Genomic DNA, 26,751 nt, shown 5'->3' with positions numbered 1-26,751 from the left:
TGAGTCCTCCCCGTTTATCCTTTTCCTGCCCTGGACATGAGTTCGCCCAGCGCCCATAAGTAGTACATCCTCGCAGTCGTTGACGAGCAGTATGACTAGTGAGCATCCCTCAAGACAATCAGCTGTAGACATGGACCACTTATACTCCCAGTCGACTACGATCCCTCCCCTTTCTGCCTGTGGACAAACGACCGCAAGTCATCACTTCCACGTCTGGCAAGGCTATCCCCATGGACAAGGTCAAGGTGCAAGGCAAAGAGCGCATCCTTCGACGAGGAGAGGTGAGTCACGCTTACATAGCTAATGCGTCTCATGCCTTTCTGTGTCTGATGTTCAACAGAAGATTCATAAGCGTTTGGAAAGAGAAATTCACCCAGAAGAGATCGCCGTGACAACTACGACTCGTGAAGACGTGTGGGGTCTCAGGTAAGTTCTTTCCCCCAGCGATTACATTCTTCACAAGGCTGACTTCAGATTCTTGAATATGCTCTCAGGGATACAGGCTTTGATCACGCTAGGTAAATGTAGGGAATTACCAGTGGTCGGATTTGTGGATGACGTCCTGGTCATGGGTGTCATCGTGGGTTTGAGTGGCTCCGTTGAGGGGCAGAAGCTGATGAGTAGGACGAATTGACTCGTCAGCCCATAGAGGATGACAAAGTACACAAGATGACCACTCGACAAACATCGCTCAATGCTTATTTTTCCCTTTCGAAACCGGACAGAGAATATAAGGAGAAAACACATAAGGTTTTCATCTCTGATTCGAAAACCCGAGCCTCTGGATCCCTTCCACGACAGAGCGACACTCTCGCGGGTCGACTCCAGGTCATGTTGTACAAAGAACTCTTCGACGGGCTCATCACTTCCAAAGCACCACTCGCCATTGACAATTCTTCGCCGCTACCCAGTCGAAGCGGATTCATGTGGAGTAGGGTATGGGAATATCTCGATCTCGAACCGAAATCCTTGTTTTCAGATGTCTTTCTGTCGGAAAGTCGAGCGATCATCTTGGGAAATGGTTTGACCTGTGGGGTATCGGACGCAAAGAATCTATCAGATATGGTCGAGGTGTGGGAACGATATGTCCCTCTATTGGGTTTGGGTAAGGGAGCAGTGTTATCCCAAGCGGGGATGATGGGTGACAAGGAGAAGACGGGACCGCTGGGGTGCAGTGAAGATCGTTTGGAACTTGTCTATCGACGGGCTATCGCCAAGGGAGGAGGACAACGGAAGAAACGTCGAAAAGAGGAGGTTTCCCATGTTGATGAGTCGCCTACGACAATCGAACGAGACAGAGACATTTCCAGGATCGAAGCAGACATCGTTGAAGATACCACCCCTCAACTCGCCCCTCAACAGAGTATCAAACTCTCCGCTCCCGATCAATTAAACGTGGGACCCAGTGAAGTAATGAACTTGCCTCTCACACGCCGGCGTAGACCTTCCAGGCGAGCGTCGGATCATTCCAGTGGTGGCCGGAACAGCGAAGCCGAAAGAGAAGAAGACGAGATAGCCTTAGCGATTGAGATGTCTTTGGGTGCTTTCAATCCAATCTCAGGGGACACGAAAACCGTCGGTGTTGGCTCTTCTCAAGCTACTTCAACTCCATCCTCTAGCATTGTCAATCCATCTCAGAGTGAGACGTCCAACATCACCTCCAACAAGGATTCTTCAGCTGCTGGGAGCGTCATTGGAAGATCCACATTCACACATGATCCACGCTTGCTCGAACAACATTTGCAATCCGTGCTGGACTTCTGGATGGGTAGACGGGAACCTGTCGGCGTGAGCTTGGAAGAGACGAGAAGATGCGGATGGTGTGAATTCGAGGAAGGCTGTGAATGGAGGTCAGTCTTGGCACTTCTCACCAGTAGTCATACTCATGAGCAGATTGGCCAAAGCTGAAGAAGCTGGAGCTAGGGCTAAACGGCGAGCAGCAATACGATCCGCCGAGGGGGTGTGAAGTCTGTTCATGTTGTTTGGATCAGTGTCTGATCTTGTTTGTCCATCATATACATCACAACCATGAGATGTATGTACATTACTATCTCAACCACCCCGCCACACTATCGTATCTGATGCAAGCGAGGGGTCATGAAGGCTCGCACCCAGCGAATGTCCCCCAGTCGCAATCCTCTCCTGAACATGCTCGTCCCGACCCTGACGATGATGAACCTCCCCACCAATCTTGACCAAAGTCTCCTAATGTCCCTTCTGACCATTGGGCCCAGTACCCATACGCCACCATTCCCCAGACAATGACATTGAGTACGACCAAGACGATGACGACAAGATCCAGCTGTTTTTGGCTTTGGCCCTCACGACGGCAACACTGACACCTTCCCACCCCCGTTTCGGCGTCTGAGCAGCCGTAAGGATCGTTCGCCGAATGGGGACAATGTGGCGTGTGATAGTGGGGTGGAGGAGCCAAGAGAACGGCATGCTCATTGACCATCGGTAATGGTGCATATTTGGGGGGAGACGAAGTGATATATGGCGGCAAGTCCACACGGATGTCCGGGGTGGATGGCGTGAAGGTGATCCATGGCCTGTTGGACTCGTAAGAAGCACCGTTGGGTGAGACGGGTGGGATAGCCGGCTGAGTCCATAAACCCTGCAGTTGAGAATGAGGGGACGGCAGAGGTCGCTGATCGACAGGCATCGGGGGGCAGATAGGTTGATGAGTCGTCATAGTGGACGGGTAGTGAAGAGGAGCGAAAAAGGCCATTTGCTTTGACATCAGCACGTATCAAGTCATATGGAAAAAGAAACTCACCTTGATACGACAGCGACTGAACCTGATGGGCGGGCGGTGGGGTCAGCTTTTATCGCAATCGAGACGTGTAATATGTGGGATGAGAGTGCTGATACGACCTGTGCATTGCGTACTTATGCGATGCAGCTATACATTGCCCAATTTGACAAAAGACGATCAACCTTTCATGTTCATCATCACTGACAGAGATAGAGACGGGTGAGATCCCTGCTCGTCGCGGGGTACCAGATGAAAGGATGACGCCATACAGACGATCCTTTTACCATCTGCTCGGGTGAAGACATCGCCGAGAGAAGGCCAACGTGTGCGATGGAAAATAAGGTCGTCATGGGTAACGATCAGAGGAAGAAGGGTAGGTACACGGCCTCTTGATTTTCCCTCGAGCGACCGACGCCATGGGAGAGTCCCGTCCGTCCACTGGTTATTCCCACAGTCTCATTTCCAAATGTCGAAGCGGTGAGATGGGCTTGATTTCTCTGAGGTCGGATTCCGGACCGACCTCCAGAACACCTTCCAGGATAGAAGAGGGGCACGTCGGCCGATAGAAGAGCTACTGGGACGTTTGTGAATAGAATGATGAAAAATAAAATCAGTGATCCGCCCACTGTCAGACTGCAGGAGCAATTTGTCTTCGTCTTTCCCTTTCGTGACGAGGTTTCCCTGCATTCCCGGGTCAGAATGATTTTAGCGGACTTTAGCTTACTTCAGCATGCTTTCCATGATAACACCGAGATGAGGAGACGCTAGCACAATCACTCACGTCTGCGTATCTGGGTGCAGCCATTCTTACTCGAAGTTCTTGGCTCCTTTCACGTCGGGTCTATCGGAAAGGAGGGGGGATGGTGGGAGGGAGTACTTATCAGTTTTGATGATTGTCCACCGTCCACCGTCCACCAGAGAGGATCGGGTTTCATTGAACCCTCTAATCTGCCCATGCGAGCATCGAAAATGAGTGACATGCAAGAGAGTAGTATGCACTGCCTGCCGAGAGGCACGGAGAGGGAAGAGGGTATGCGATGCCATGGTGTAAGACTGTCAAGCACGTCGTTCTCGCTTGGCGGCCTTCTTCTGCCGTTCGGCTTTGGCTCTGGCTGCGTCTGATCTAAGCTGGTCAGCGACACCCACAATACTGAGCGAGACCGTGAATCTGACCTCTGCTTCTCCAAGGCTGCCTTATCACGCTCCTTCCTGGCTTGCCCATCTCTCTTTTGAGCTTCTCTTTCCAACTGAGCCCTGTACGCGACTTTTTCCCTGTTGAGATTAGGGGCGAGGAGGTCAACTACAGGGTCAGATGCCCACTGCATTGGGGGCAGTGTCAATCAAACACGCACCTTCCTGCTGCTTCCTGTACTTCTTCTTCTTGCCATCGAGCTTGAGAGCCTCTTCGATCAATCTCCTTTTCTCATCTGCGGCTTTCTTCGCTTCGGCTGTTGCTTTACCCGTCCGTGCTGGGGCGGTGGGGTCGCGATCGTCGCCTTCGACATCCGAGTCTCCTTCGAGGTAGGCGTATTGTCGAAGTAAGGCGGCTCTTTGAGCGGCTGCGAGGTCGACAGGGGGGTCATCAGGAGGTGGTGATGGTATGCGGGGTGATTCTGAAGAAGAGTTAGCGGAGTTTGAAAAAAACCGAGTCGACAGTGCACGAGACCCATACGGCGGGCTGTTGAGACGACTGCATGACAGACGCACCTTGATTGACAGCCGCGGCAGAGCGAAGCCTGGTCCATTCGTCAATCATGGTGGCTAAATGTCCGTCCACCTTCTGATCCTGTGGGGGTACCTTTGGAGTCAAGTCGGTGATCGCTTGAAAGCTCGACGCTCACGTCTGATACGAAGCTTTCCAACATGCCACGAAGCCCTTCGAGCTTTGCGTCTCTGTCCAAGCCTTCTTCTTCGACAAATCGTGCCATGTATTCGACCTGTGGCCTTAGCTGCAACAAGACGATCGAAACATGTTACGGGAGAAGAACGGAAGATGGGATGAGAGACGCACATCATCCTCGGGCACAGCCAGACTGAGTGAGGCTAATTGTGAAGCGATGAATCTCTCTAAGGCCTGAGCAGAGCTCTCTGCCTGTCCCGGTGACCGCATCGTCAAGATATCCACGATTGAAAGGAGAGGGAGAGACGAAACAGGCAAAGTAAGATGATAAGTTATGGTTGAAATGGTGGTAAGTTAGGCTCGTGAGGGAGAGATCTTAGTTGGAGTGACAGCGGCAATGACATGTGGCACTGCCACTACCTCACTGATCGCTCCCGTCCCATAGGCCATAGAACAGGTGTATGTATGTGTGTATATATATGCAGATGGAATAACATAGAGTCGTCATATGCGCGTCATCGAGAAGGTTGACCACAGAATGGTCATACGTGAGATAGTACTCATGGAACGTTGGGTCCCTCTTCGTGGCCGGTCGACCGTCTGTTCGTATCACGCATCAGTCGCCGCAGTCGAGACAGCTCATCCGCTAATAATCTATCTCATCAGCGTTTTTCTCCTCATCTCAGATATCGAAGACACTGACTTTGCTGTCGCATTCGCCTCCTGACTTTCTTTCATACTTTTATCAATCTGACCTTGCAGTCCGGCAATCTTGTCTCGGAAAGCTCGACCCACAGCGGCTGATTGCATAGAGCTCGTGTCAGCCAGCATCTGTATACTGGCACGCTCCGTTCTGACGACATCAGTACCTTTCTGAATGATGTTGACTGTGACTGACGATTGCGCTTTCACCAGTTCTGTGAGCATACGCTGTTTCGCCAACTGGTAGCTAATCAGCTACGTTCACCGACACAGGGACCGGCTACTCACCGACTCGTCTCTCTCTTGCCTTGTACGATCTTGACCCTTTCTCCACTCTGCTCGCATGGCCTTTACTTCCCTGGCCCAGACGTCTCTCAAACTCTTGACACCATCTCGCAGACTGGCGCATTCACTCTCGGCCTTGTGCTGATTCGCTTGTGCTTCGACCAATTCCGTCTTCATCTGTTGCAAAGATTTCTTCGTGGACTGTTCTAAGGCCTTGCGCGTGGACAGTTGCTCGTTTAGCGCACTTTCTGCCGTTCGAGCTCTTTCGAGCATTTCCTGCAGTTGACGTTCTTTCCGGGCGATGACATTGTTCAAACCCTCGCACTGAACGCGCATCCTCTCTCGAGTCTCCTTAAGATCCTCTGTTTGCCGAGTCAACTAGAGAGTGATCAGCCACCCATCACTGATCCTCGGTTTGGGACACTCACGCTTCCGACAAGTCTCTGACATGACTTGTACTCCATTTTGATCTTTTCCAGATGAGCTCGTACATTTGCAAGCTCAGTCTGCAAGCCGTCGATGACTTTGGTACTGGCCGCACTCCCCGAAGTACTCCTCTTGAAACCGGGGCTGAGACGACCCTCTGAGGGGGGACCGAGACCATTGATGAACGCAGGAGAGCGAGGGGAATCACCGAGAAAGGGAGATAGAAGTTGTTGCTCTCCTGGTGATTGTGATCCCCGACTTGTGGGTCGAGGAATCTGAGAGGGAGTGCCATGATGAGGGGAGTTGCTCATCGTGACAGCATGAGACACGACTGCTTGAGGTATACCTGATGAGAGTCAGCTTCCCCATCCATCGTCGAAAAGAACGACATACGACTTCTCCCGTCATTAAAGGGTGAGGACGCCTTCCCCGGGAGTCATTGCTCGGCTTCGGAGGTCGTAGCTGGAATTGGACTTGGGCAATGCCCTACGAGCGATTCTGCCCTCATCTACAAGTGAGATTTGTTCTGAGACCGTCAGATGAGAGTGACATACCTTCGGTAGTGATGGTAGACGCGCCTTGCTCCAGTATAGCAGGTACAAGATCGCTACCGGGAGTGAACGTGCTACTGGGGGTGAAGGCCTCGGACTCTAGCAAAATTTGCATTTCATTGACTGGGGTCCATGGCCGAGGAGAAGCCCTGCCAGCTCGTGACAAGGGTGCTGCGCCGTTCAATGCGAACGTGAGGTCGGTCACGCGCTGTTCAGATGCCTTGAGGGAGTACTGTAGCTTTGCGACTTGAGCTTTGAGCTGTACTGCTTAGATCAGATATCATGTCCGACGACGAGGGCAAAGGAATGTTGCCCACCTGGGTCATCGCAGTTGGCCAGATCAAATTGCCTGTCTCTCAAAGACATGAGACTCGTTCGACGCACCGCCATTCTAGAAAGTGGAGGTTTGGAGATGATCACCGGACTGGACGACCTCGATCCCGAAGCAGATGATGGGCGCTGCAAAGGTGAGGAAGGTTGAAGGAAGGGGGTGGTGAGGGTGAGGGAGAGCCTCTTATTGACGGGAACGGGTATCTGAGAGGGAGGAGGGGTGGAAGAGGACATTATCCTGCCTGATATCAAAGAAAGAGTATGATGAGAGGATGCCAAGCATGAAAGAGGAGAGTACGGTACGGTACGGTACGGTACGGTACGGTACGGTACAATAGTAGTATCAGCGAGTGACAAGTTGATGCGAGTTCAACGTCGGTCACTGCTTTGACGCGACCTCGATGGCTCTCGCCGCTGTTGATCACGTGATCACTCGAACTCACCCTCCCCTCAGATTTTCCCCCTCCAACTACTCTTACTCTAGTGTATCTCTCTCACCCAGCTGCCAATCGCCGTACTCGTAAGTCATCATACTTGCCGCTTCTTCCCCTCTGAGCTATCCCTCGCTCATCAGATGCAGGCATGTCGTCAGGAAGCAGGTCCCGAAGACCATCGTCCCGAGGGCCTAGACTGCCTGCCACTCTCTTGGCCCAGGTGGCTCCTCAGTCAGGTCGGTCTCTCCTAGCAGCGGTAGATCAGTCCATCGTCTGATCCAGTAGGTATTGCCCGCCAGCGATCGCTCTTTCGCAAGCCCTCTAGCGGGTCTCTCCGTGTGCCAGCTTCCTCCACCTCGCGATATCCCAACCGCAACGAGCCTGTGCAGCATGTTGGAAGTCGTCCTAATCCCCAAGATCGCGCTGGGCCTTCATCTCGACCACAGACTGAGCGATTCCGCCAGTCAACGGGGGATGCGAAGGGCAAACGAAATGCTATTGATCAGCAACGACCTTCCGTCACAAACAACAAGCGATCACTTACGCTACAATTACCAGAGCCCGATGAAGACATCGCCGAAGATGAGGAGATCGCTTGGCTGGAGTATGCATTGCACAAAGAAAAAGATCAAGAAGGTGGGGATGACGGATTGGACGGTGAGTATGATCGACTCTTTGGTCCCCACTGACCAACAGAGCTGATATCATTCGCCGACTCGATTAGACCTGAGAAGAAAAGAAGGAAAAGAGGGTCTCCTGAGTTGGAGTCGAGCGAGGAGTCTTCTGTGAGCCACGGCGGAGACGTGTTGTCTCCATCCTCGTCCACCACTTCGACGCCGACATCCGTACGTGGCGTACGTCAGATATCTCCCTCCCCTCAATTGTATCACAGCCAAGGACACCTTGCTGGCACCGAGCACGACGATGAGCAAGGGCCGCAACGCATCGCGACCACCTCAGAGATACCACCGACAGACGCTCACCTCGCGGTATCGTCGGTCACAACCTCTCAGAGATATCTACCGCCCCATCTCCGCTCAGCTCAGCTGGCTGCAAAGGCCCATGGTGACGTGGCGGAGACCGAAAATCGACGGAGACTCGAACGAAAATCTCAGAATCTGTTGAACAAGTGAGTCAGTCACACCATGTATTCTACTCATGACTCATCAGGTAGAGTAAGCGAAGCCAGCCTTGGAAGTATACTTGCAGAACTCGAGGAACTGTACCATGCCCACAGCAGAAATGGTAAGTGATGTACATCGGGGCCCAGTTAATGACAGACGTGACTACTGTTCTGACTGACCTGATCATACAAATGATCTCGTCTCGTTCAAACTTGCTAGGGTCATTCGTCACTCTCTATGCTACTCTCGTCGGCGCTCTTTATCGTGTCATTGGCACGGAGTTTGGTGAGCCTTGTGACGTGTTTGCAGCGCAGTCGCTAACTGTCCAGGCGCCCACTTCGTCTATACCCTGGTGTCAAGATACAACACATTGGCTGGCGGATTGTCTCCACCCACTCTCCTGGCGGAGACCATCTACGAGACACCGGACGCCTCGAAAGAAGGACTCAATCTTCTCACTCTCATTGCCGAGTTGTACAACGCTCAGGTAGTCTCGGCCACACTTATCTACGATCTCATCCGGCGATTTTTGGACTCGGGTAGTGAGGCTGAAGTCATAGGAGAACAAGAAGTCGAGGGGTTGTTGAAGATTATGCAGAGTATGTTGAACATACTGCCATTCGAACGAGTAAATGACCGTTCAGGCTCGGGACAACAACTACGCTCAGACGATTCGGCCAGTCTTACGGACATAGTAGGTGTGTTGCGAGGCAAGGTCAAAGGCAAGGAAAGCACCCTGACGTAGGTCTTCATTCGAAAGGGTACGACTGACGCGTAGATCCCGTGCTCGATTCATGATCGAGACTTTGTCGAATCTGAAAAACGGCAAACAGAAATCCACTCAGAGCGATGCTCTGAGCTTAGAAAGGAGAAGGAAATTCCTCTCTGGTTTGGGCCGGAAGCAACGTCGTGAGTCATTATGTTTTGCTTTGAGGATATGTACTAACCTTAAAGTAATGGCTTCTGAGCCTCTGCGGGTCTCTTTGAATGACTTGCTGAACGCGGATGTACGCGGCAAATGGTGGCTCGTGGGTGCCGGTTGGTCGGGGAACCCGTTGGCAGAAGTACAGCCCACTCGATCGAGGAAGAAAACAAAGATCGATGAAGAACAAGCCTTGCTTAAAATTGCCCGAAAACAGGGCATGAACACGGACATCAGAAAAGCTGTTTTCATCGTCTTGATGACGAGCGAGGTACGTTTTGACCGTCTGATATCATTTTGCCAAGAATAATGAAAAGGACTACATACATGCATGCGACAGGCTGAGCGCCTTGACAATGACAGAGGTACAACAACGTGAACACGTCAGAGTTGCTTTGCATTGTTGTGGTACAGTGAGTACACTGTCAAAAGGCGAGGTGATAAAATTGCTCACTACCACAGGAAACCGTGTACAATCCATACTACACACTCATTCTTAATCACCTATGTTCCTCCTCTTATTCACATCGCTTCACTCTACAGTACGCACTCTGGGACTTCCTACGCGAGCTCGGTGAAGATATCTCAGGGGAGTCATCTCACCCATCTGGCAAACTCACTCGGTCTGTTGGCAAAGAGCGGATCGTCAACCTGGCGAAAACACTCGCCTACCTCGTCGCGAGGAACAGCATTGACCTGACCATCTTCCGTATCCTCGACTTTACCTCGCTCCAGACATCCACCCACAGATTCCTCGCCAACTTTCTTTCTGTGCTCATGCTGTCCACCCAGACCACGTCTCCTCTTTTCTCCCTTCCCAGAGCGTGGGGGTTAGAATCCATCGACCATACGGCCATCGAAAACATTTTCCATGAAATGCTCGATAAACCGGAACTCGCTCAAGGATGGGCTTTCTTCATCAAAACCAAAGCGTCAGGAAGAATGATAGAGAAGGTTCTGGATGATGTAACAGAAGGGCAGAAACATTGCATTGGCCAAGGGCTAAACATAGTGTCTAAGATACTCTCCCAAACTGTATGAATGGTTTGTAAACTTGCTTCCTACGGTATCAACAACATCTCCGACAACACTAGTGATGCATTCATATTGTTTGCCTGAATGAAACATCGAACTCACCACGACATCAACTGCATCTTTCAGGTAGTTAGCTAACACGGCTAGTTAGACGCAGGCCGTAAGCGACACCGAACAGACCGCACCCTCGGGCTCGAACACAACATCAATTACCTGTGCGGCGCTTCATACAGTGAGTGAAGCTCCACATTTCTGTGGACAAGCGCCTTGATAATGTAGTCAGCTCCCAGTCAATTGCATGTGAAGTAACATCACGTTGATCCTCCTAGACTCCTGGAAAACGCACCCTATCGGTTCTTGATCAGCAGTGTGGTATGAAGGATTCGAAGCCAGCTTCACCGCTTTGACAACCATGGCATCGCCTACGAGATCGTTCCTCTAAGCGATCCGGACGACGCGACTACCCCGGTCCGTTATATGCGCACCGTTGGGGAGGGCCCGCCGACTGGATTGCAGGTCGCAGATCGGTTGGCTTACAATCGCTGGATCATGTCGTTGACTTGCAGCTCCGGGGACCCAACGCTGTTGGTCATAAGTCGACCTTTCTCCCCAGGCTCCTGACCTATGGCGTATGGGTCCAGACCGGGTCTTGGGTATGACGAGCATCGAAGGGTCGGACCTGTAAAAACAATGTGCGGCACGGTGGAAGGCGAGTTCCGACACCATCATTAACCTAGACAAGATGAAGTCTCCCCCGGCATTGATTCTGAGCATCCCGTGACGTCCCAGATATCCAACAGACGATGCTGCATCATATAAGTGCGGCACTGTTCCAGCGTACACCGGGCCAACCAACTACTTGCTTTGTCACGTATTCAGCAGTCGCCTTTGCGTCATGTAGAGTCTGCACTGCCTCGGTGCATATCGATTTGACTACTTGACTGGCCGCATCTACAGCAGTGGACGGTGCGTCATATAGAGTTGAGGCAACGAAGTCCCCGCAGTCATTCACTGAGAGAATTCTCTGACGTGCCGCGTGTATAGCAACCGATGAGGCATCGTACAAGGTCGAGAATACAAAGTCCTCGCAGCCATTTACAGTGAGATATAAGTGCTTTGCCGCGTATAAAGCAGTCGACCGGGTGAGCGCTGCGTTGCTTCGTAGACCAGTTGGGAGTTCAGTGCATGACGCGGTATGGCTAAGTGTCGGTTGACGAAAACCGTACTCTGGTATGCCTCCCGACATCGTATACCCGGGAGCCCGGGAGGACGGAGCTGTTGGCAATGGTCTCGATTCAATTCTGCGATAGGCGGTTGAAGGCGAGAAAGGCACAGGTGATGAGCTCGCTGGGACACGGGATGAGAGTGGCGGTAGACGTGTCCGAATCGGATCGCCAGTGGACAGAGGAGGGAAGGGCCTGATGGAGGTAAGAGGTCGAGTTGGGGTAGGACTTCGGGTGGAGGTAAGGTCGGGTCGAGGTAGGACGTCGGATTGGGGTAGGACGTCGGGTAAAGGTAGGACACTGGGTGGTGGTGGTTGAGCATAAATCATACAGAGGACGGAGTGGAAAGCCGGCAGCACTAGTCTGACCACTTGCTTCGGTAGGCGTTACTGTGAGATATTCACCATCTCGGCCACGAAAGGTTATGCGCCGAGGTGAGATGGACGGCATGTCGAGGCTGCAGGGCAATGTCAGCGCGAGCAAAAATAAGAACGTCAACAGTATTTAGAGGAAGGGTGGAGGAAGCGGAGCCATGAAAAACTCACTTTATATCCCACGCCTCCTTCGTAAACAGGCAGTATAGTGAGGGTTAAGGCGTTCATGGTTGATAAACTGTGTTTGAAATTCACTGATGGCGATGCTTGCTAGACGACTTGCGAACAGAGTACCTAGTCCCAGTCAGAGGCTGCCTGGGTGCAACTTAGATGTTTATACCAAATGGACGAGCCATGTCGTAGCGATCAGGATGAGGTTGAGCCTTCCTCAAACATTCGAGGTTGTCGCGCCTTTGATCCCGATCCGGAATGACTTGGGTTGCGACAGAACGATGGCTGTTTGTAAGGGCTGACGTGGGCGACCTTCAGTGCTCCGCCGAGACAGTAGTAGACTCGCCCAGCGTCGCTGGTGCCGAGGTCACACATGCATACTCTGCCTTAAGCCTTCAAACTGAAAGCTTATTCGGAAGATGATAGGGCGTACGGTGGAAGAAGGGATAAGTCACAGATCAGGCACTGACTTCAGCTACCGAGTGATTGCACATGAGCATGCATGAACTCGTCGGCTACTCGTTACCTGGGTCAAAGTATCGCCATTGGTTTGGACGAGGCTCTTCTTCCAGAGCCTCCCACCTGAGCAAGTCAGGACACAGGGGTCATCATTTGTCACTGGTAAGACCGACTCACGATTTCCACTCGAGCATCTTTCCGGCCAGATTCTGCTCCTCCTTGGCCGCCTCGATGAGCTTCTCGACCATTCCCAGCTCGCGCTCAACGCTCGCCACGTCACCCTTCGCTTTCTCGACTATGTTCAAATTATGCTCTGTCACAGCTTGAGTAGCTTGACGATAGACAGAGGTCGACGGGATAGATGAGAGCAGGGAGAGAGTGGACGCATAGATGTGTGAGAGAGCGGGGAGGGGGTCGGGATGCGCAGGGAGACCGGTGATGCCTGTCGAAGCCTTGATCGATCTGGAATATGAGCGCGTGCGAACACTTGCATTGTGTACTGATTGAGCTTACCTGATAGCGGAGAGTAAAGGAAGAGTGGCTCTCAACATATCGTATGCTAAGTGCAAGTGGAGTACTACTACTGCAGAGTAAGTAACAATAATGAAGGGGAGAGTGAGCAGGTTGGCATGTGAGAGCCTGACAATGTCCAGATCACATCCACAATCCCAAGCCACTATACAGTTGTCAGGGTCACTTCTCAGAAAGTAACGTTCATACAAGAAGTCACTCAGTACAGTACTCGTACTCCACTCCACTACTATTATGTACGAGTAGTAGTACTCTACTCGACTCATACTATAATACTACCGTCTACTTGCTATACCTTTGAAGATGCAAGATGAACTCTTCCCCTCCACCCCCGTCTCTCACACTTCCTCCACCCCATCCCAGTCGCAAATTCTCCTTCGAAGATGCCCAATCTCGTCCGTCCATGTATGTCAGCTTGTTTAAGGGTATGTCTCATCTTTTCTCGAAACACACAGATAGCTTACTTGTATCAGAGATGGTCGACACGGTCTTGGCCTCCGAATCTTATCTCTTCACACATAGGGAGGTATCGGCGCTTCGGTACATCCTAGACCTTCCCTGTGAGTGCTCCCATGCTGCGAATTGCTGCTTAGGACTGCCTAATGTCGACAGACGAGCCAAAATACCTGCTGATTCGCTTATTGCTACGACGTCCGGGCAAGATACATTCGCTTTCCTCCCTGGTGGCTGCCTATGCGTCTGAGCTCGGCGAACAAGGCGTCGGCCGAGGCATGGAAGCTCTATTAGGTCCCATCCCGATATCGGACTGTAGCAGCCAGAACTCAACTACCGATCGTGACGAAAATCAAAAGACCATGTCACCGAAAGCACGAAAGAGACAGGCAGTTCGTCCATGGGATGATATATCTACTGGTATGACAGCAGCCGAGGAGGAAGCCGATCCAGATCTCGCCGAGGCCATACGGAAGAGCATGTGGACATTGAAGGATCCGCCTCTCGAAGTCATTACGTCGAGCCCAATCCACATTGCGATGGATCCCCATCTGCAGGCTTGTGGAGGCGCAGTCGCCCCACATACCTCCTCCATGACCCTGTCTTCTTCGCCTATCACCGCACTAGTTCACGACGAAAGCGACATGTCCTTTAGCGACATCATGACAAGTGTCTCGGCAGAGGATCTCCGTCGTTTCGCTCGACAACGCAAGGTGCCCCTGAAAGCGACGGCCAACAAGGAGGCCGTCATGAATGCTCTCACGAACCTAGCTTCTAAGCAAACAGTACTCATATTCTCCGGAGGAAAGGGCAAAAGCAGTATGCCGAAGCCACCTGCAGTACGCTCTACGTCTTGCACCGCAGAGAGTCGCTTGAAGGCCCAACTGCTTCCGTATGTAGGATTTCGCGTCATTCGACTCACACCCGAAGTACATAATCTCATCCGACGTCTGAACCTTATCTTCTCTCGCATCCCCCCGACTGCATCTGGCTCCTCCCTCATGCTCCCTTCCATACTTGTCACGTCCCATAAGCGACGCTATCCAGATTACGGGCCTCCTACGCGGTCCGTTATATGGCGTGACAGAGAAGAATTGCTGAAATGGGAAGGAGCCGCACATCTGGAGGCGGCCATCGGGGAAGCCCTTGGTGACGACTGGAACGAGCAGAGAAGCGATGCTCGAAGGGCTTGGAAGCTCGGCCAGCGGCTGAGTCGAACTGATGGCGCTCAAAAAGCCAAGCAAATATGGCAAACAGCTTGGCCTGTCTGGCAGTCACTGGTTGAAGGAGCGAGAGGCGAAGCAATGGGATCGCTTCAGGTTCGAAATTCTGGAGCCCTTGCTGGAGATCGTTTCGCCGCAGGTGAGCTCGAAAATCGGATTATCCGCTCATGCTTGTAGGTCATGTTCTCACAAGAGTCGTATACAAAGGTGCCATCGCGCTCGGAATCCTTCACGAATACGATGAAGAGTGCAAGGTTTTACGTGCCTTGCTCAGACAGCATCGTTGGCGACGCGGAAAGAGAGGGTGAGTGATGACACTGTTACGCAGAGCTGACCATCAGAGCCTGGTACGGGAGACTCGCGCTTATATTGATGAATCACTACAATGCCAGTCTTGTAGAAAAAGAGCTCAAGATGCGCGAGGCAACCCAAGTCTGCATTGATGGTCTTCTGGATGAGGACACTCATCTGAGTACGTTCGCGCTCAATCAAGAATAAAAACTGAAACTCACAGTCTTCCGGCCCTCTCTCAGCCGACGCCTCGGTAGGTTAGAAAAGAAACTGAATTTGCCTGCCGATGAACGCCACATATCTCATGCTGAGCTGGCGAAGTGTCAGATGAGGGAACTGTCGGCGACGCGTGTCTTGGAGAATCTCGGTCGTCCAAAGCTACACCCGACTCGCAGTAACTCGACCAGAGGGGCGAGCCCGGATGTGAGCGAAGATGAGTCGGCCATTGACCGAGGGCTGCAACAAGTTGGAAAGAGCGTCTGGATGGGGACTAATGGCGAGGTTACGGTCGAGGGCTGGGTCTTGGAGTGGTGGGAGCGACGGGGGTACAAGGGGTAAGCTTCCTTGTTCAGCGCGAATCTGACCTCAGGTTCCACTCCGAAGGGTCCATTCTCACCACGCTGTTCGGGTTGTTGATGTGGCCCATACTGTTCCATCCTCTGCCCGGTGCGTTCGAGACGGCGTATCAAATAGCTCCTCTGGATCTGGGCGAAGACACTTTTGCGACCGCCCGAGCAGAGCTTATCGAGTTACGTCTTATGGAAATGAGCGAGACGGCCCGGGCCATTGAGATGCTTCGCGAAGCGGATCACCGAGAACGGCCTAACGGCACCTGGGCCGTTGGTATCTCGTGGGAATATCCAGCGGACGATCTCGAGGAGATCCTGGAATGCCTTGGCGGGGCTGCCATGACGACGATATGTCGAATGCTATGCGAGGAGTACAGACACAGGGTGTCCGGGGTGCCTGACTTAATGTGAGTGGTCGTCCGTAATGTTTGCAATGAGGCTGACTTGAAGTGTTTGGGACGCTGCCAATAAGGATATCAGATTTGTCGAGGTCAAGGGGCCGGGAGACAGTCTGAGCGAGACACAGAAAGTGAGGCCACTCTGTTCTGTCTTCCTTGACGGAGCAAATCAGCTGACTGTCAGATATGGATCGATGTTCTTCTTTCAGCCGGCGTGGCAGTCGAAGTGTGCCGCGTGAAGGAGCTGGAGGCTCCGGATCAGTCGTTGAGACCGAAGAAGAAGATGAAGATAGATGCGGGGGGGACGGCGAGGAGACGTGGTAAGGCACGAGACATCACATCTGACGTGGGAGATGTTGAGACTCGAAGCGGCGAGCTGCGAGAGGGGATATGAAGAGGGCAGAATAAGGGGGGTGGTCACGAGTAGGACAATCATGATGATCTTGACGGTGTTGTACGAATAGCAAACTGTAGCATCATGATATCATATCACTGATGCACAAGCTACAAGATCCGGTCCAAATGCCCCCTGGATGTTGATTACAATACTGTTTGATATAGCGAGTAGAGTACGAGTATGAGTATTAATTATCGGATTATCGGATGGACGACCTCCACTTTTCGCCACTCCCACGTGGACCCACTTTCTACTTCATCACCACTACTACTAAACTCGGCTAAGTACTGGTACCCTGCAAAAGTTTCGCAACGCCGAGAATGTGGCACGCCCCGCACCCTGAACCCCTCGGCTTGTTGTATGTATCAATGGTAGGATCGGTAGGACATGCAGATTGCGAGACGTGTGATGCCTACTTCATATGCATAAAGGGTATCGTGACTAGAAGCGTGTCTGCAATCCGTTAACCGCTATAATCGCAAGCCTTCGGGTCTCCATTCCTGCTATCAAGCCGTTCACTCGAGACATTGGAATAGCATCCCAAATCCTCTGCATCTCCGCAAACGTCTGGTTTCAGCTCTGCACTACTACGCGACAGTTGAAACTCACCTGATCGGCTGTTGTTGGCCTACGGGTCAACTTGTCCAACTCTCGCTTCAAATCAGCCCAAAGACTCTCGATTGGGTTTAGATCGGGGGAATAGGGAGGGTGTCGGAGTCGGCAGAGTTGGAGTTCAGCTTCGGCCTGACGGGTGATAGCAGCGCGATGCGCAGGGTGACCATCAACCATGATCAGAACATCTGTGTGACCTTCCGACTGAAGTTCCATGACATAGGAATGGAGAAGTGGGCGGAGGATAAGATTAATGTATTTTTGTGCGTTGAGACCAACCGTTTTGATGGCGTTGTTTGGAAGGCGAATTTTCTCGATAGGAATGCGAAAAAGTGGCCATTTATGATTATAAGCGATGGCACTCCATACTGGGATGGTAATGCGTGAGGAATGGAAGTCGGCTTTGAAGTGTTTTGGCAAGAACTCTTCGTGGGGTCGACGTATCGTCCAATCCCGTCCATGTTTCTTTGATCCCTCCTCCACAGTACACTCATCTGTCCATACCGCTCGATTCCAATTCTGCCCCTCATTCTCCTGCGCCCATTGTTTTTGGTCTTCCACTGCATGATCTGGTAGCCATGGTTTCACTCTTTTGACCCGCTTGTGTAGATTCTCTTTATCCTCCATATGCCGCTTTACAGTGGCACCACTCACTTCTTTACCCTCATCATTCAACTCCTTCCCGTAGGTCTCCCAAGGGCAATTTGGATCCTTGTCAATCCTCCCCAGTATCACCCTTTCATCTTCGGCTTCTAATTTAGGAGGTCGACCGCTTCTAGGACGTGTGGTATGTGTCCCTGTCTCGTCTTTCCGCTGTATTGTGCGAGTGATTGTGGACTTGTTGACACCGTAAGTTGAGGCAATATCTCCGAGAGGCGTCCCTGCAAGCCGAAGCCCATAGATCTCACCACGTTCCCCTTCTGATAACCTCTTAGACATGAAGTTTCTGGATATGATTCATACAATGACATACTGAGTAGAGGTAGCAACAATTTCAACTACCAGTGCCACACTCGACACGGCATTACGGCGTTGCGAAACTTATGCAGGGTACAAGTACATTACTAACTACTTAGTACTCGCAGTCGACGGCTGGAGTGTACAGTACACATCTCAATCATAACATGTCGGTCGCATTCTCCACCCCCGCCGAGCATGCCTTCGTCGACGAGGACTCAACTCAGCCCCCGGTCCGCTCGACTACCACCCCAAGCGCTGTCCCTTCGAAGTCCGACCTTGAAGAACATTTTCAGATCTCTCTTACGGTCAAGCTGATATTGGAAGGAGATTATCAGACTGCGAGTCTCCCCTCGGCGTGAATCTCATGCATCTTGCTGATGGACAAGGTCGCTTTACAGTTTCCCGACGAATTGTTATATGCGAGTGTCGCCGTCTTCAGAGCCATTCAGACAGCCATCCAGGGCAAGGCTCAGGCATACGTGTTGGGTGATTCGACTCATGGCAGGTGGGCATTCACTTCTTTCTTTTGTCCTGCGATATTCTTATTGATCGTATAGCTGTTGTCCCGATGTGCTCTCATGCCTTCATCTCCCTGCCGACCTCCTCGTACACTACGGTCATGCCTGTCTCACACCGTGAGTTCGGCCCCTGCTCAACGCGCTGATTGGTGTCAGGACCGACGCTCTCCCTGTTTTCTATGTATTCCCTCGACAGCACCTTGATGTAATCCAAGCGGCGGAGCGACTCATAGCGACAAGTCGGCGGGAATCACAAGAGCGAAAGGGTACCATTGTGGTCTGGGATGTGTCTTTCGATTGGTTGGCCGGTCAGTCGATCTGTCGTCTTTCACAATCATAGCTGAGACCACCAGAAAGTATCGTGCAAGTCTTCACAACCAGAATGTCAGGACCTGTATCTTTTTCCTTCATCCAAAAGCCAGTTTTCGATACAGAAAGAGTGTCAAGCAGACGGACTGGCAAAGCCCCGGCGCTCAGGTTGATAGAACCTCCTCCTGGGACTCCGAGAGAGGAATGCGTCATATTCTACATCGGGCAAGAGGGACGCAGCTTGGTCAACCTGCAGATGACTAATGCTGACTGTTCGGTAAGGCTTGTTCTTTCATATGTCTGGAAAGACCGCTAATGGCAGGTCTTAGCCTACTCTCCAACATCAGGTTCGGCCAATCTTGTCTCTCCAGCCGCCTCGAAGCTACTTTCCAGACGACTATACGCAGTGCACAGAGCCATGGCTGCCGACGTATTCGGTTTGGTGGTGTCCAACATCGGTCTTGCTGCGTCCCCTTGCGTGCTCGATCAACTCCGCCGAGACCTCAAGACAGCAAGAAAGAAGTCATACACTATGAGCGTGGGCCGACTCAATCCGGCTAAGCTTGCCAACTTCGCCCCGATCGACTGCTTCGTCCTCATCGGATGTAATGAAGGAGGCGTGGTGGAGTCTAAAGACTACATGGCGCCTATAGTGACTCCTTGGGAGCTGCGATTAGCTTTGAGTGGAGCAAAAGAGTGGACCCCTAGCAACTGGACAACAGATTTGTCTACCATATTGCAACGCAAGTGATTTTCAGTACTTAGGTGGCTGCTTACTTGACTAGACGCTAAGAACAGTCAGAACGACTTGTCACTGGATCTCGAAGCAGACGACCAACCGCAGTTCTCCCTGATCAACGGCGAGTACAGGACACCGAAGATGATCGACACCGACAAGCACTCAGGGCATAGAGAAGACCTTGAAAACAATGAGGTCGCTCTCAGAATATCCAATCTCTCTATAGCCACGACGCATCCTACCGGAAGTGAGTTGTCACTATCACGATATCCTGGCGACCGGTTACCACTCATGCACCATGCTTGCACGTAGGCCAGGTTGAAGGACCGCACTTTTTCTCAAATCAGACAGAGCTGATCTCAACAGGCCAATACCTCGCTTCTCGTCAATATAAGGGCTTGGACCCACGGTACGGTCTCGACGAGCCGGCTTCATTGGAGGAAGGTTTACAGGGGATAGCTCGAGGTTACAACGGGGAGCGATCCGCGTTTTGACGGATCCCATGACCATCTTGAAACCCGTGCAGCCACACGTTGCTCATCACAATTTTCAACGTCACAACCATCAATCTCAGCGCTCACTCCGATCTGCCAGACACCATACCTGCCCGTGTCCGACGGCCGACTGTGCGCCGGACACACTCGCCAACAGCCCGGATACTGAACGCTTCATAAATGTCATGAACGAATGCGCCATCTCGACGCCGAACAAGGACGAACTCTGTATTCAGTGACATACGAGGCGATGATGTGAGTCGGCGTTAACTGAGTTGACCAGATCACCTTGCGTTTCACATGCCAACAAATGCGCCACGGTCACATGGAAAGCCGTGGAAACTGGGGGTGGGTCGTGATATATGCATCAATCTGTCATAACCTCGTTACTTTCTGCGGGTGCTCGATGGTATCAGATTATCAACGCCGAAACGTCGCTCAACAAGCGGACAGTCGCTCGCGTGCAGTCACATCGGCCGTGCTTCCATTCCTTCGGGCGGTCTGATCGGAGTTTTCCCTACCAAGTCAGCTTCGCAGCCTTTTCGTTGTATTATAGTAACTGACCTTTCCCGATTGTATTCCAATCTGTACTCAAAGTGGTACCCCCGCTTTCGGTGAACGATTTGACCATGGCCCGCTTGGTATCATCGTCCGCGTTTGCGTAGATGGACGAAAACAGCTTCTGCAAAGCGGCATCTCCCCCAGCGTTCTGCGAGATGAGCTCGTGAAGCAATGCTAGAGTTCAGAAATGAGACTCGCCGGATCTGTTGACTCTGGCTCTTGCAGCTCAACATCGACTAATTTGTCCCAATTTCTCGCGGCTTTCTTCTCACTTGTTGAAGCTGAAACGTCTTCGTCCCGGGCCAAAAACGGTGTTGCGGGCGGAGGGGGCACGGGGCCCGTCACAATACTCGGTCCAGGGAAAGAACTTTGTCCGGAGGACCCCGACGATTTTGAACGAATCAACGCCGGCCAAATGCCCTCCGACACTTTTGCCAACTGTATTTCAATCTGCCGTCAGCCACGGGAGCTGTAAGTGGCGAACAGCAACCTACTCACCTTTGATTGTAAGACACGATGAGTTGTCTTCTCAGAGTTGATCGACGCGAAGAGAGGTCCTAGGACAAAACGCTGCCATGCTTGGCCCGATAACACCTCCACAGCGATCTACCTCATGTTCAGTGGTTCGAATCACAACAAACACGCTGGCATCTCACAGAGTCGGACGAGTACGTGATTTTGACATCCTCCGCTCGCCTACCTTTGACGTAGACAGCGAGGGTGAGGGATACAGGTGACTGATAGAAATCAAAGCTGGACGTCACCCAAGGAGCCCGGTAGTAAGGGAAAGAGTATGATGCTCACCGAGGGGGAGGTACGTCTATGACATGTGACATGTCCACTGTCATGTATGTATGTGGTTGAGAGCAGCAAGCGGTCAACACGTAAGTTATCGTCGACGAAAGCTTGGGGTGATAACGACCGGGATGTGAAAAGCCACGTGGCGTAGATCCTCCCTCACCCCGGTGCCCCCGCTTTCGGGTCACGTCTCGCAGCTTTGGAACACGGGATCCAGGATCCAGGGACAGGTGAGTCTTGGCCTGGTCTGCGGGCCCGATTGCTCTCTTCAGGGCTGGACCCTTTGTGGGAGATGACTTGCTTGGTCGGGCGACCCCAAAGAACGAGTGAGGGAGAGAAAGTTTATACAGTAAGTCGGTGAAGCTCTGCTCTGGCGCCACGCCGGAAGCGTCTGTCTGACTGTTGCTGCGACCTCGAGAACACAATACTTGCTGAAAGCTGCGCGCGACATGTTTGATACACTTCCGATTTGCTTGTAGCTTTCTCACCGACCGTTACTCCACATTCTTTTCAAATATCCTCTCTGTTGCTTGACCCGACTCGCGACCTCCCTTCAGTCGAGCTCGTGTCGCTTTGGAACCTCGCCCGGCATTCACGGATCACAGATCGCAGATCGCGGATCAGCGCCCGGACCGATCGGTGATCGGTGAGGCGCACTTTGGTCTCGTTGACCCATGTCTACCTTCCTTTCACTCCTTTATCTCGCTCTCCTTCCTACCATCATCGTCACTACCGCTAATCCAGATGTCACAGTATACACGGGGCAGGCCACAGCCACCACTTCCGCAGCAGCCGACTCGACATATACCGGTCTTCCAGCCTATGACCCGACCGTTCTCACACCTCCCCCAGCTCCACAACCCCCAATCAATTCCTATACCCTTGCCCTCCCTGCTTCGGCCGCCGATCTTGGTAGCAACTACTCGCTGAGCATACCTCAGAAGGGTAATTTCTTGGGCTTCAGTATAGAGCTGTCAGTCGCCAACACCGTGCTTGGAGAAAAAGGCAATGAACTCAAAGTCCCTTTCCTCAATTACATGGCAAATATCCGAGATCGAGCTGGCGCAGGACCAATCATTCGGGTGGGAGGGAACAGTCAAGAAGGTAGCACTATCTTTGCCGATGGGTTGGAAGATGGCGAGAGTCTTGACAAAATCAAGGTCTCGGACGATGTCGTAAGTTCATCCTCCCAAAGCCCGAGCGAAGTAGCTGACGACATACAGACGGCAACACCGATAATCAACTACTCCCCCGAACTGCTCTATACAATGGCCAATATCTCGACGCTTTTGGATGTTGAGTGGTTCTTTGGTCTGGCATTCAATGAAACCAGCGTGGACGGCAATGACGTCAATATCCCTGTTGCGGCGGAGTGGGCCCAGAAGATACTTGGCTCTAATCTTCGAGGCTTAGCTGTGGGCAATGAACCTGATCTGTGGGTGGACGTCGCAAATTTTCCCTGTCCATCACCTCGTCACATCACTGGACTGTGTTCTTGCCTATCAGAACGTCAAGCTGACGGCTCGCAGGTATGTTGATCACTCTGCCCGTCCAGCCGGCTGGGGTGTGTCAGATTACGTGAACGAATACAAAACCGTGGTTGATACTATCGTGAACGCCAACGTTCTATCCAACTCTCAGACGTTCATCGGTCCATCGGTATGCTGTCAGCGCGAGGGCTTCGAGCTCGATGACGTGATCGCAGCCAGCTGGCTCAGCGATAATCAAGATCGCCTAGCAGCTGTCACCGTCCAACACTACCCCACCAACAATTGCGATGGAACGATTCAGGCACAAGACATCTTCGCCGATTTTTTAAATCACACCAGCGCTGAATCATTGACTAGTTTATACTTGTCAAATTCTGCCGAGCTGCAGGCAGCGGGGAAAGAATTAATCATGCTCGAAATGAATACTGCAAGTTGTGGGGGTTTTCCGGGACTCTCTGATAGTTTTGGGGCGGCCATGTGGTGAGTCAAAGTTGTGTCCTCCGCTGACATTCGCTGATTCAATCAGGATGACTGATTGGGCCCTTCAACTTGCTTGGGCCAACTTCAGCGCCGCACTCATGCATGTTGGTGGCCAGAACGTTTATTACAATGTGGGTCCATTTTCTCAATGCCCTGTGAGGCTCAGTAGATGACGCCCAGCCCTTCCTTCCACCTCCTTCCAGCATGGCCAAAGTTTATCAATGGACAACTGGGTCTGTCTATTACTCTACTCTGGTCATTGCCGAGGTATTTGGCTCTTCGAACAAATCCCAAGTGGTGGATCTACAAGTCGACGACGCCAACATATATCACCCCGCGTACGCCATCTATGAGGACGGGCAGCCAACTCGAGTAGTTCTCTTCAATTACATCAACGATCCAACCGGAGCTTCACAACTTACGGTCAACATTGCCTCTTCAGCATTCTCCGTGTCCGTACGGTATCTGTCAGCGCCGACTGTCAGCGAACAATATAACATCACCTGGGCCGGCCAGACGCTTGGAGTCTCATTCAGCTCCGACGGGCGACTGTACGGCACCGAACAGACATCTGTAGTACAATGCACCGACGGGAACTGCCCCATCGAGGTGTCCGCCCCCAGTATTGCCGTCGTTTACTTGACGGATCAAGCCCTGGCGGATTCGAGTGTCCCTCAAGATGCAACTAGTACATATGCAACGACAGTCGTGGGGCATGGAAGTGCAACTGTGGAGGCGGGCGCGTTGTCGACTGGTAATGGCCAAAATGCTCCATCCGGCGTCAGTGGTAGCACTAGTGAAGGAAGCACGAGCGGGTCATTGAGGCAGTATTGTACCCCTTCTTTGTGGGCAGCGTTGGGGCTAGTGATCTGGCTGTTTCCGGTGGCAGTGCGGTAAGTGGCCCGGTGGGAGAGAGGCGATTTGTGGTGTTGTAGCTTTAGTTTGGCATGCATTTTACAAGTGCGGACAGCTGATCATTGTCAGCTGTTCTCTCCTTGAACTCACTTGTGCTCGTAGCTTCGGCCTCGACTCCTCACTTCACCTACGACTCGAGCGTCAGTGAGAGCGGTGACACTTCAGGCAAACCGCCCCTTTAGATATGTTAAGCAATCATAAATATTCGAAGTGACCCTTCGAGCAGCCCAGTACATTGAAAGACATTGTCATTCTCCCTGGTGTGTGACTTACAAGAATGCATATGTATGAGATGGTCTTCCAGAAGAAAAAGATGATTCTACGACTTATCCACGATCTTTCCAAGGCGTTTCTTATTCTTCTCTTGAAATTCCACGAATCCGTACCAGCCCTGAGAGTCAGTGGTGAATCAAAGTGCGAAACAGTTGATAGCTCACTCCTCCTAGCAACGTCAATAGTATACCTATCCCATTGGTAGCGTTGATGTGCAGGTCAAACAAGACCACTGCCAACGCGATTGTGAGCACCTGTTTGCAGCTGCGCTCGTCAGAGCTCTCTTTGAGATTGGAGTAGAATTCACTTACTTTGCCGACACCGTCATTGTCAACGCGCCGGCTTTTTTGTTGGCGGTGAAGGAGACGATGTTCAAACCACAAGCAATGACTCCGTTGACAAGCAGAGCAATAGCTTTGCTTCGTGTCATCTGCGTCGCGCCGTATCTTCTCACTCGCTCCAGTTCCCCGGTATACCACCCGTAAATTACACACTGAATAAATGCCAGTGGTGACATACGCATTAATAGATCGAGTGGGTGCTGAACCGTCAGCGTCCGTGGGCTTCTCATTCGCCATGAGTCTCACCAGTCTCAGACGTCCTCCGCCACCCGTTTGTATTAAATTTGTGACGACGGTTTTGAGCGCTGCCAAGAATGTCCCCAATAGCGTCAAAATCAAGCCCCACGCGGTGAAATAGTAGTCTCCGTAGGTCCTGGAGTTCAGTTTGTCGATCGCGCCGCACTGTCAACTTACGCGAAGCCAACCCCGGCCACAACGGGGAGAAGGGAGATCAATTTCATACTGCTGAATTTTTGCCGCAACAAAACAGTGGCGATGAGGATAGTAAATAAAGGAGTCGAGGCGCGCACAACTTGGTGGAACTGATGATCAGCTCGTTGCATGCGGAAGCCGACCGCGGAAGATTGGGGACCGAGACTCACTGGGACGGTCACAAGCTGGAGGGAAATATTGGAAACGGCGATATTGATGGTGTACAGCACAGAGAAGGCAGCTAAGACCATGCTTTCTTTCTGTGTGAGACGCGCTGGAACCTTCCAAGTCAACTCTTATCTTGCATGAAAGGACATTGCCACGAGACTTACAAATGCGCCTTGTTCCAATGCGAAGTAGCACCCAGCGCATCCGGACAAAGCGTGTAAGCCGGTCAATGTCTGTCTTGTCAATTGCATGTTCATCCTAGCGAGGCGATGGAAGAACCACTCACGTAGGGGAAAGGGAAGCTGACCAGCACGACCTTGTTGAACAAGGTCAGACCAAGGTTGAAGAAGAAGTACAAACCGAGCCAGTATCCAACGGAGTCGGTGAATTTAACTTTTGGCATCGGAACGGTTGGCGTATTTGTCCCATCATGGTGCTTTTGTCCAGACAGGGGCAAATAGCTGGAATAGCCGTTTGGTTTGGTGCGATGATGGTCGTAAAAGTGTTCTACCGATGCGCCAGAATAGGTCGCACGAATGGGAGGTTCTTTCTTCCCATCTGCGGGTAGCGAAAGGGCACGATCTTCAGGTGTATCGTCTCGAAGATCGGGCGCGTCGCCGTTGGGCGAGAAAGAAAACGAGGAGGTTGAGACGATGCCAGGGTGATCGTGGAGCCTAGGAGATACGGAACGAGGCTGATAGGGGAGCGCGAGAGGGGCTGCCGAGAGACCAACCGAGGAGGGATGTGACCAGGGCTCTCTGCTATGATCGGGTCGACTGCGGACAGCCGAAGTCGACTCTGAGGTTTCATGTTGCCCATCGTGTGGTACAGAAAGTGAATATGTCAGACTTGGAGACCTCGGGTCAACGGTAGATACGGAAGATACGTATTCGGGGTGGAACTGGCTCTCACATTTGCTACCAGCAGGTGAGCCGACAGACATTGGGGGTGAGACAAGGGGAAGATCTTTGTCGAACTTTATTGGAGAAGCGGATGACGGAGTATCTGGAGGAGTAGATGGCTTGACTTGCGGGAAGTATCGAAATCCGTAAGGGTCGAGAGCCGTCGACATAGGTCGATTGCCGGCGGAAGGATAACTATGGAGAGAGATATTGATGAGGTGTAATGTTCAAGGTGACAGACACACTGGCGCGAGTACTTATTG

At 52.0% G+C, this 26,751-nt stretch overlaps 10 protein-coding genes across 10 annotated transcripts; 4 read left to right on the top strand and 6 right to left on the bottom strand.

Annotated features, from left to right (window-relative positions):
* Positions 1-3,814: 3,814 nt before the first annotated feature.
* On the bottom strand, positions 3,815-4,868 carry TREMEDRAFT_66851 (uncharacterized protein; the record flags this gene model as incomplete). Its single annotated transcript, XM_007001820.1, has 6 exons — positions 3,815-3,881; positions 3,932-4,058; positions 4,111-4,371; positions 4,466-4,556; positions 4,600-4,695; positions 4,770-4,868. The coding sequence occupies 6 exons, from the start codon at positions 4,866-4,868 to the stop codon at positions 3,815-3,817; spliced, it is 741 nt and encodes a 246-aa protein (XP_007001882.1).
* A 3,471-nt stretch (positions 4,869-8,339) lies between these two features.
* TREMEDRAFT_25710 (uncharacterized protein) lies at positions 8,340-10,413 on the top strand (the record flags this gene model as incomplete). The annotated part of the gene is made up of 9 exons (XM_007000601.1): positions 8,340-8,455; positions 8,501-8,571; positions 8,607-8,735; positions 8,780-9,049; positions 9,095-9,191; positions 9,229-9,356; positions 9,405-9,643; positions 9,690-9,785; positions 9,835-10,413. Coding segments are annotated over 9 exons (1,725 nt in total), but the record flags the coding sequence as incomplete, so codon positions are not given.
* An 805-nt stretch (positions 10,414-11,218) lies between these two features.
* Positions 11,219-11,959, bottom strand: TREMEDRAFT_58535 (uncharacterized protein; the record flags this gene model as incomplete). Its single annotated transcript, XM_007001241.1, has 1 exon — positions 11,219-11,959. One exon carries the CDS (start codon positions 11,957-11,959, stop codon positions 11,219-11,221), a length of 741 nt encoding a protein of 246 aa, XP_007001303.1.
* A 731-nt stretch (positions 11,960-12,690) lies between these two features.
* On the bottom strand, positions 12,691-13,185 carry TREMEDRAFT_58534 (uncharacterized protein; the record flags this gene model as incomplete). Its single annotated transcript, XM_007001240.1, has 3 exons — positions 12,691-12,757; positions 12,812-13,096; positions 13,148-13,185. The coding sequence occupies 3 exons, from the start codon at positions 13,183-13,185 to the stop codon at positions 12,691-12,693; spliced, it is 390 nt and encodes a 129-aa protein (XP_007001302.1).
* A 216-nt stretch (positions 13,186-13,401) lies between these two features.
* On the top strand, positions 13,402-16,596 carry TREMEDRAFT_72742 (uncharacterized protein). Its single transcript, XM_007002073.1, has 9 exons — positions 13,402-13,590; positions 13,639-13,725; positions 13,778-14,980; positions 15,019-15,145; positions 15,183-15,313; positions 15,356-15,686; positions 15,722-16,108; positions 16,152-16,230; positions 16,284-16,596. The coding sequence occupies exons 1-9, from the start codon at positions 13,476-13,478 to the stop codon at positions 16,491-16,493; spliced, it is 2,670 nt and encodes an 889-aa protein (XP_007002135.1). The 5' UTR covers positions 13,402-13,475; the 3' UTR covers positions 16,494-16,596.
* Positions 16,597-16,937: 341 nt separating this feature from the next.
* On the bottom strand, positions 16,938-17,969 carry TREMEDRAFT_16891 (uncharacterized protein; the record flags this gene model as incomplete). The annotated part of the gene is made up of 2 exons (XM_007000361.2): positions 16,938-17,063; positions 17,106-17,969. Coding segments are annotated over 2 exons (990 nt in total), but the record flags the coding sequence as incomplete, so codon positions are not given.
* Positions 17,970-18,232: 263 nt separating this feature from the next.
* TREMEDRAFT_66847 (uncharacterized protein) lies at positions 18,233-20,128 on the top strand (the record flags this gene model as incomplete). The annotated part of the gene is made up of 8 exons (XM_007001819.1): positions 18,233-18,406; positions 18,455-18,573; positions 18,626-18,703; positions 18,743-18,894; positions 18,940-19,172; positions 19,218-19,642; positions 19,694-19,881; positions 20,001-20,128. The coding sequence occupies 8 exons, from the start codon at positions 18,233-18,235 to the stop codon at positions 20,126-20,128; spliced, it is 1,497 nt and encodes a 498-aa protein (XP_007001881.1).
* A 467-nt stretch (positions 20,129-20,595) lies between these two features.
* TREMEDRAFT_58530 (uncharacterized protein) lies at positions 20,596-21,537 on the bottom strand (the record flags this gene model as incomplete). The annotated part of the gene is made up of 6 exons (XM_007001239.1): positions 20,596-20,645; positions 20,693-20,863; positions 20,884-21,139; positions 21,188-21,295; positions 21,346-21,442; positions 21,494-21,537. 6 exons carry the CDS (start codon positions 21,535-21,537, stop codon positions 20,596-20,598), a joined length of 726 nt encoding a protein of 241 aa, XP_007001301.1.
* Positions 21,538-21,957: 420 nt separating this feature from the next.
* On the top strand, positions 21,958-24,354 carry TREMEDRAFT_41693 (uncharacterized protein; the record flags this gene model as incomplete). The annotated part of the gene is made up of 5 exons (XM_007000878.1): positions 21,958-22,662; positions 22,711-22,922; positions 23,017-23,457; positions 23,504-23,588; positions 23,638-24,354. The coding sequence occupies exons 1-5, from the start codon at positions 22,162-22,164 to the stop codon at positions 24,352-24,354; spliced, it is 1,956 nt and encodes a 651-aa protein (XP_007000940.1). The 5' UTR covers positions 21,958-22,161.
* Positions 24,355-24,691: 337 nt separating this feature from the next.
* TREMEDRAFT_25821 (uncharacterized protein) lies at positions 24,692-26,529 on the bottom strand (the record flags this gene model as incomplete). The annotated part of the gene is made up of 8 exons (XM_007000612.1): positions 24,692-24,763; positions 24,810-24,909; positions 24,957-25,186; positions 25,233-25,359; positions 25,401-25,528; positions 25,589-25,699; positions 25,751-25,819; positions 25,873-26,529. The coding sequence occupies 8 exons, from the start codon at positions 26,527-26,529 to the stop codon at positions 24,692-24,694; spliced, it is 1,494 nt and encodes a 497-aa protein (XP_007000674.1).
* Between the last annotated feature and the right edge of the window lie 222 nt (positions 26,530-26,751).

Source organism: Tremella mesenterica (genome assembly GCF_000271645.1).
Source record: "Tremella mesenterica DSM 1558 unplaced genomic scaffold TREMEscaffold_1, whole genome shotgun sequence".
In the NCBI taxonomy this organism is placed as follows: Eukaryota; Fungi; Basidiomycota; class Tremellomycetes; order Tremellales; family Tremellaceae; genus Tremella; species Tremella mesenterica.
The sequence above is the reverse complement of the archived record's forward strand: the minus strand, read 5'-3'. Positions and strand labels throughout refer to the sequence as shown.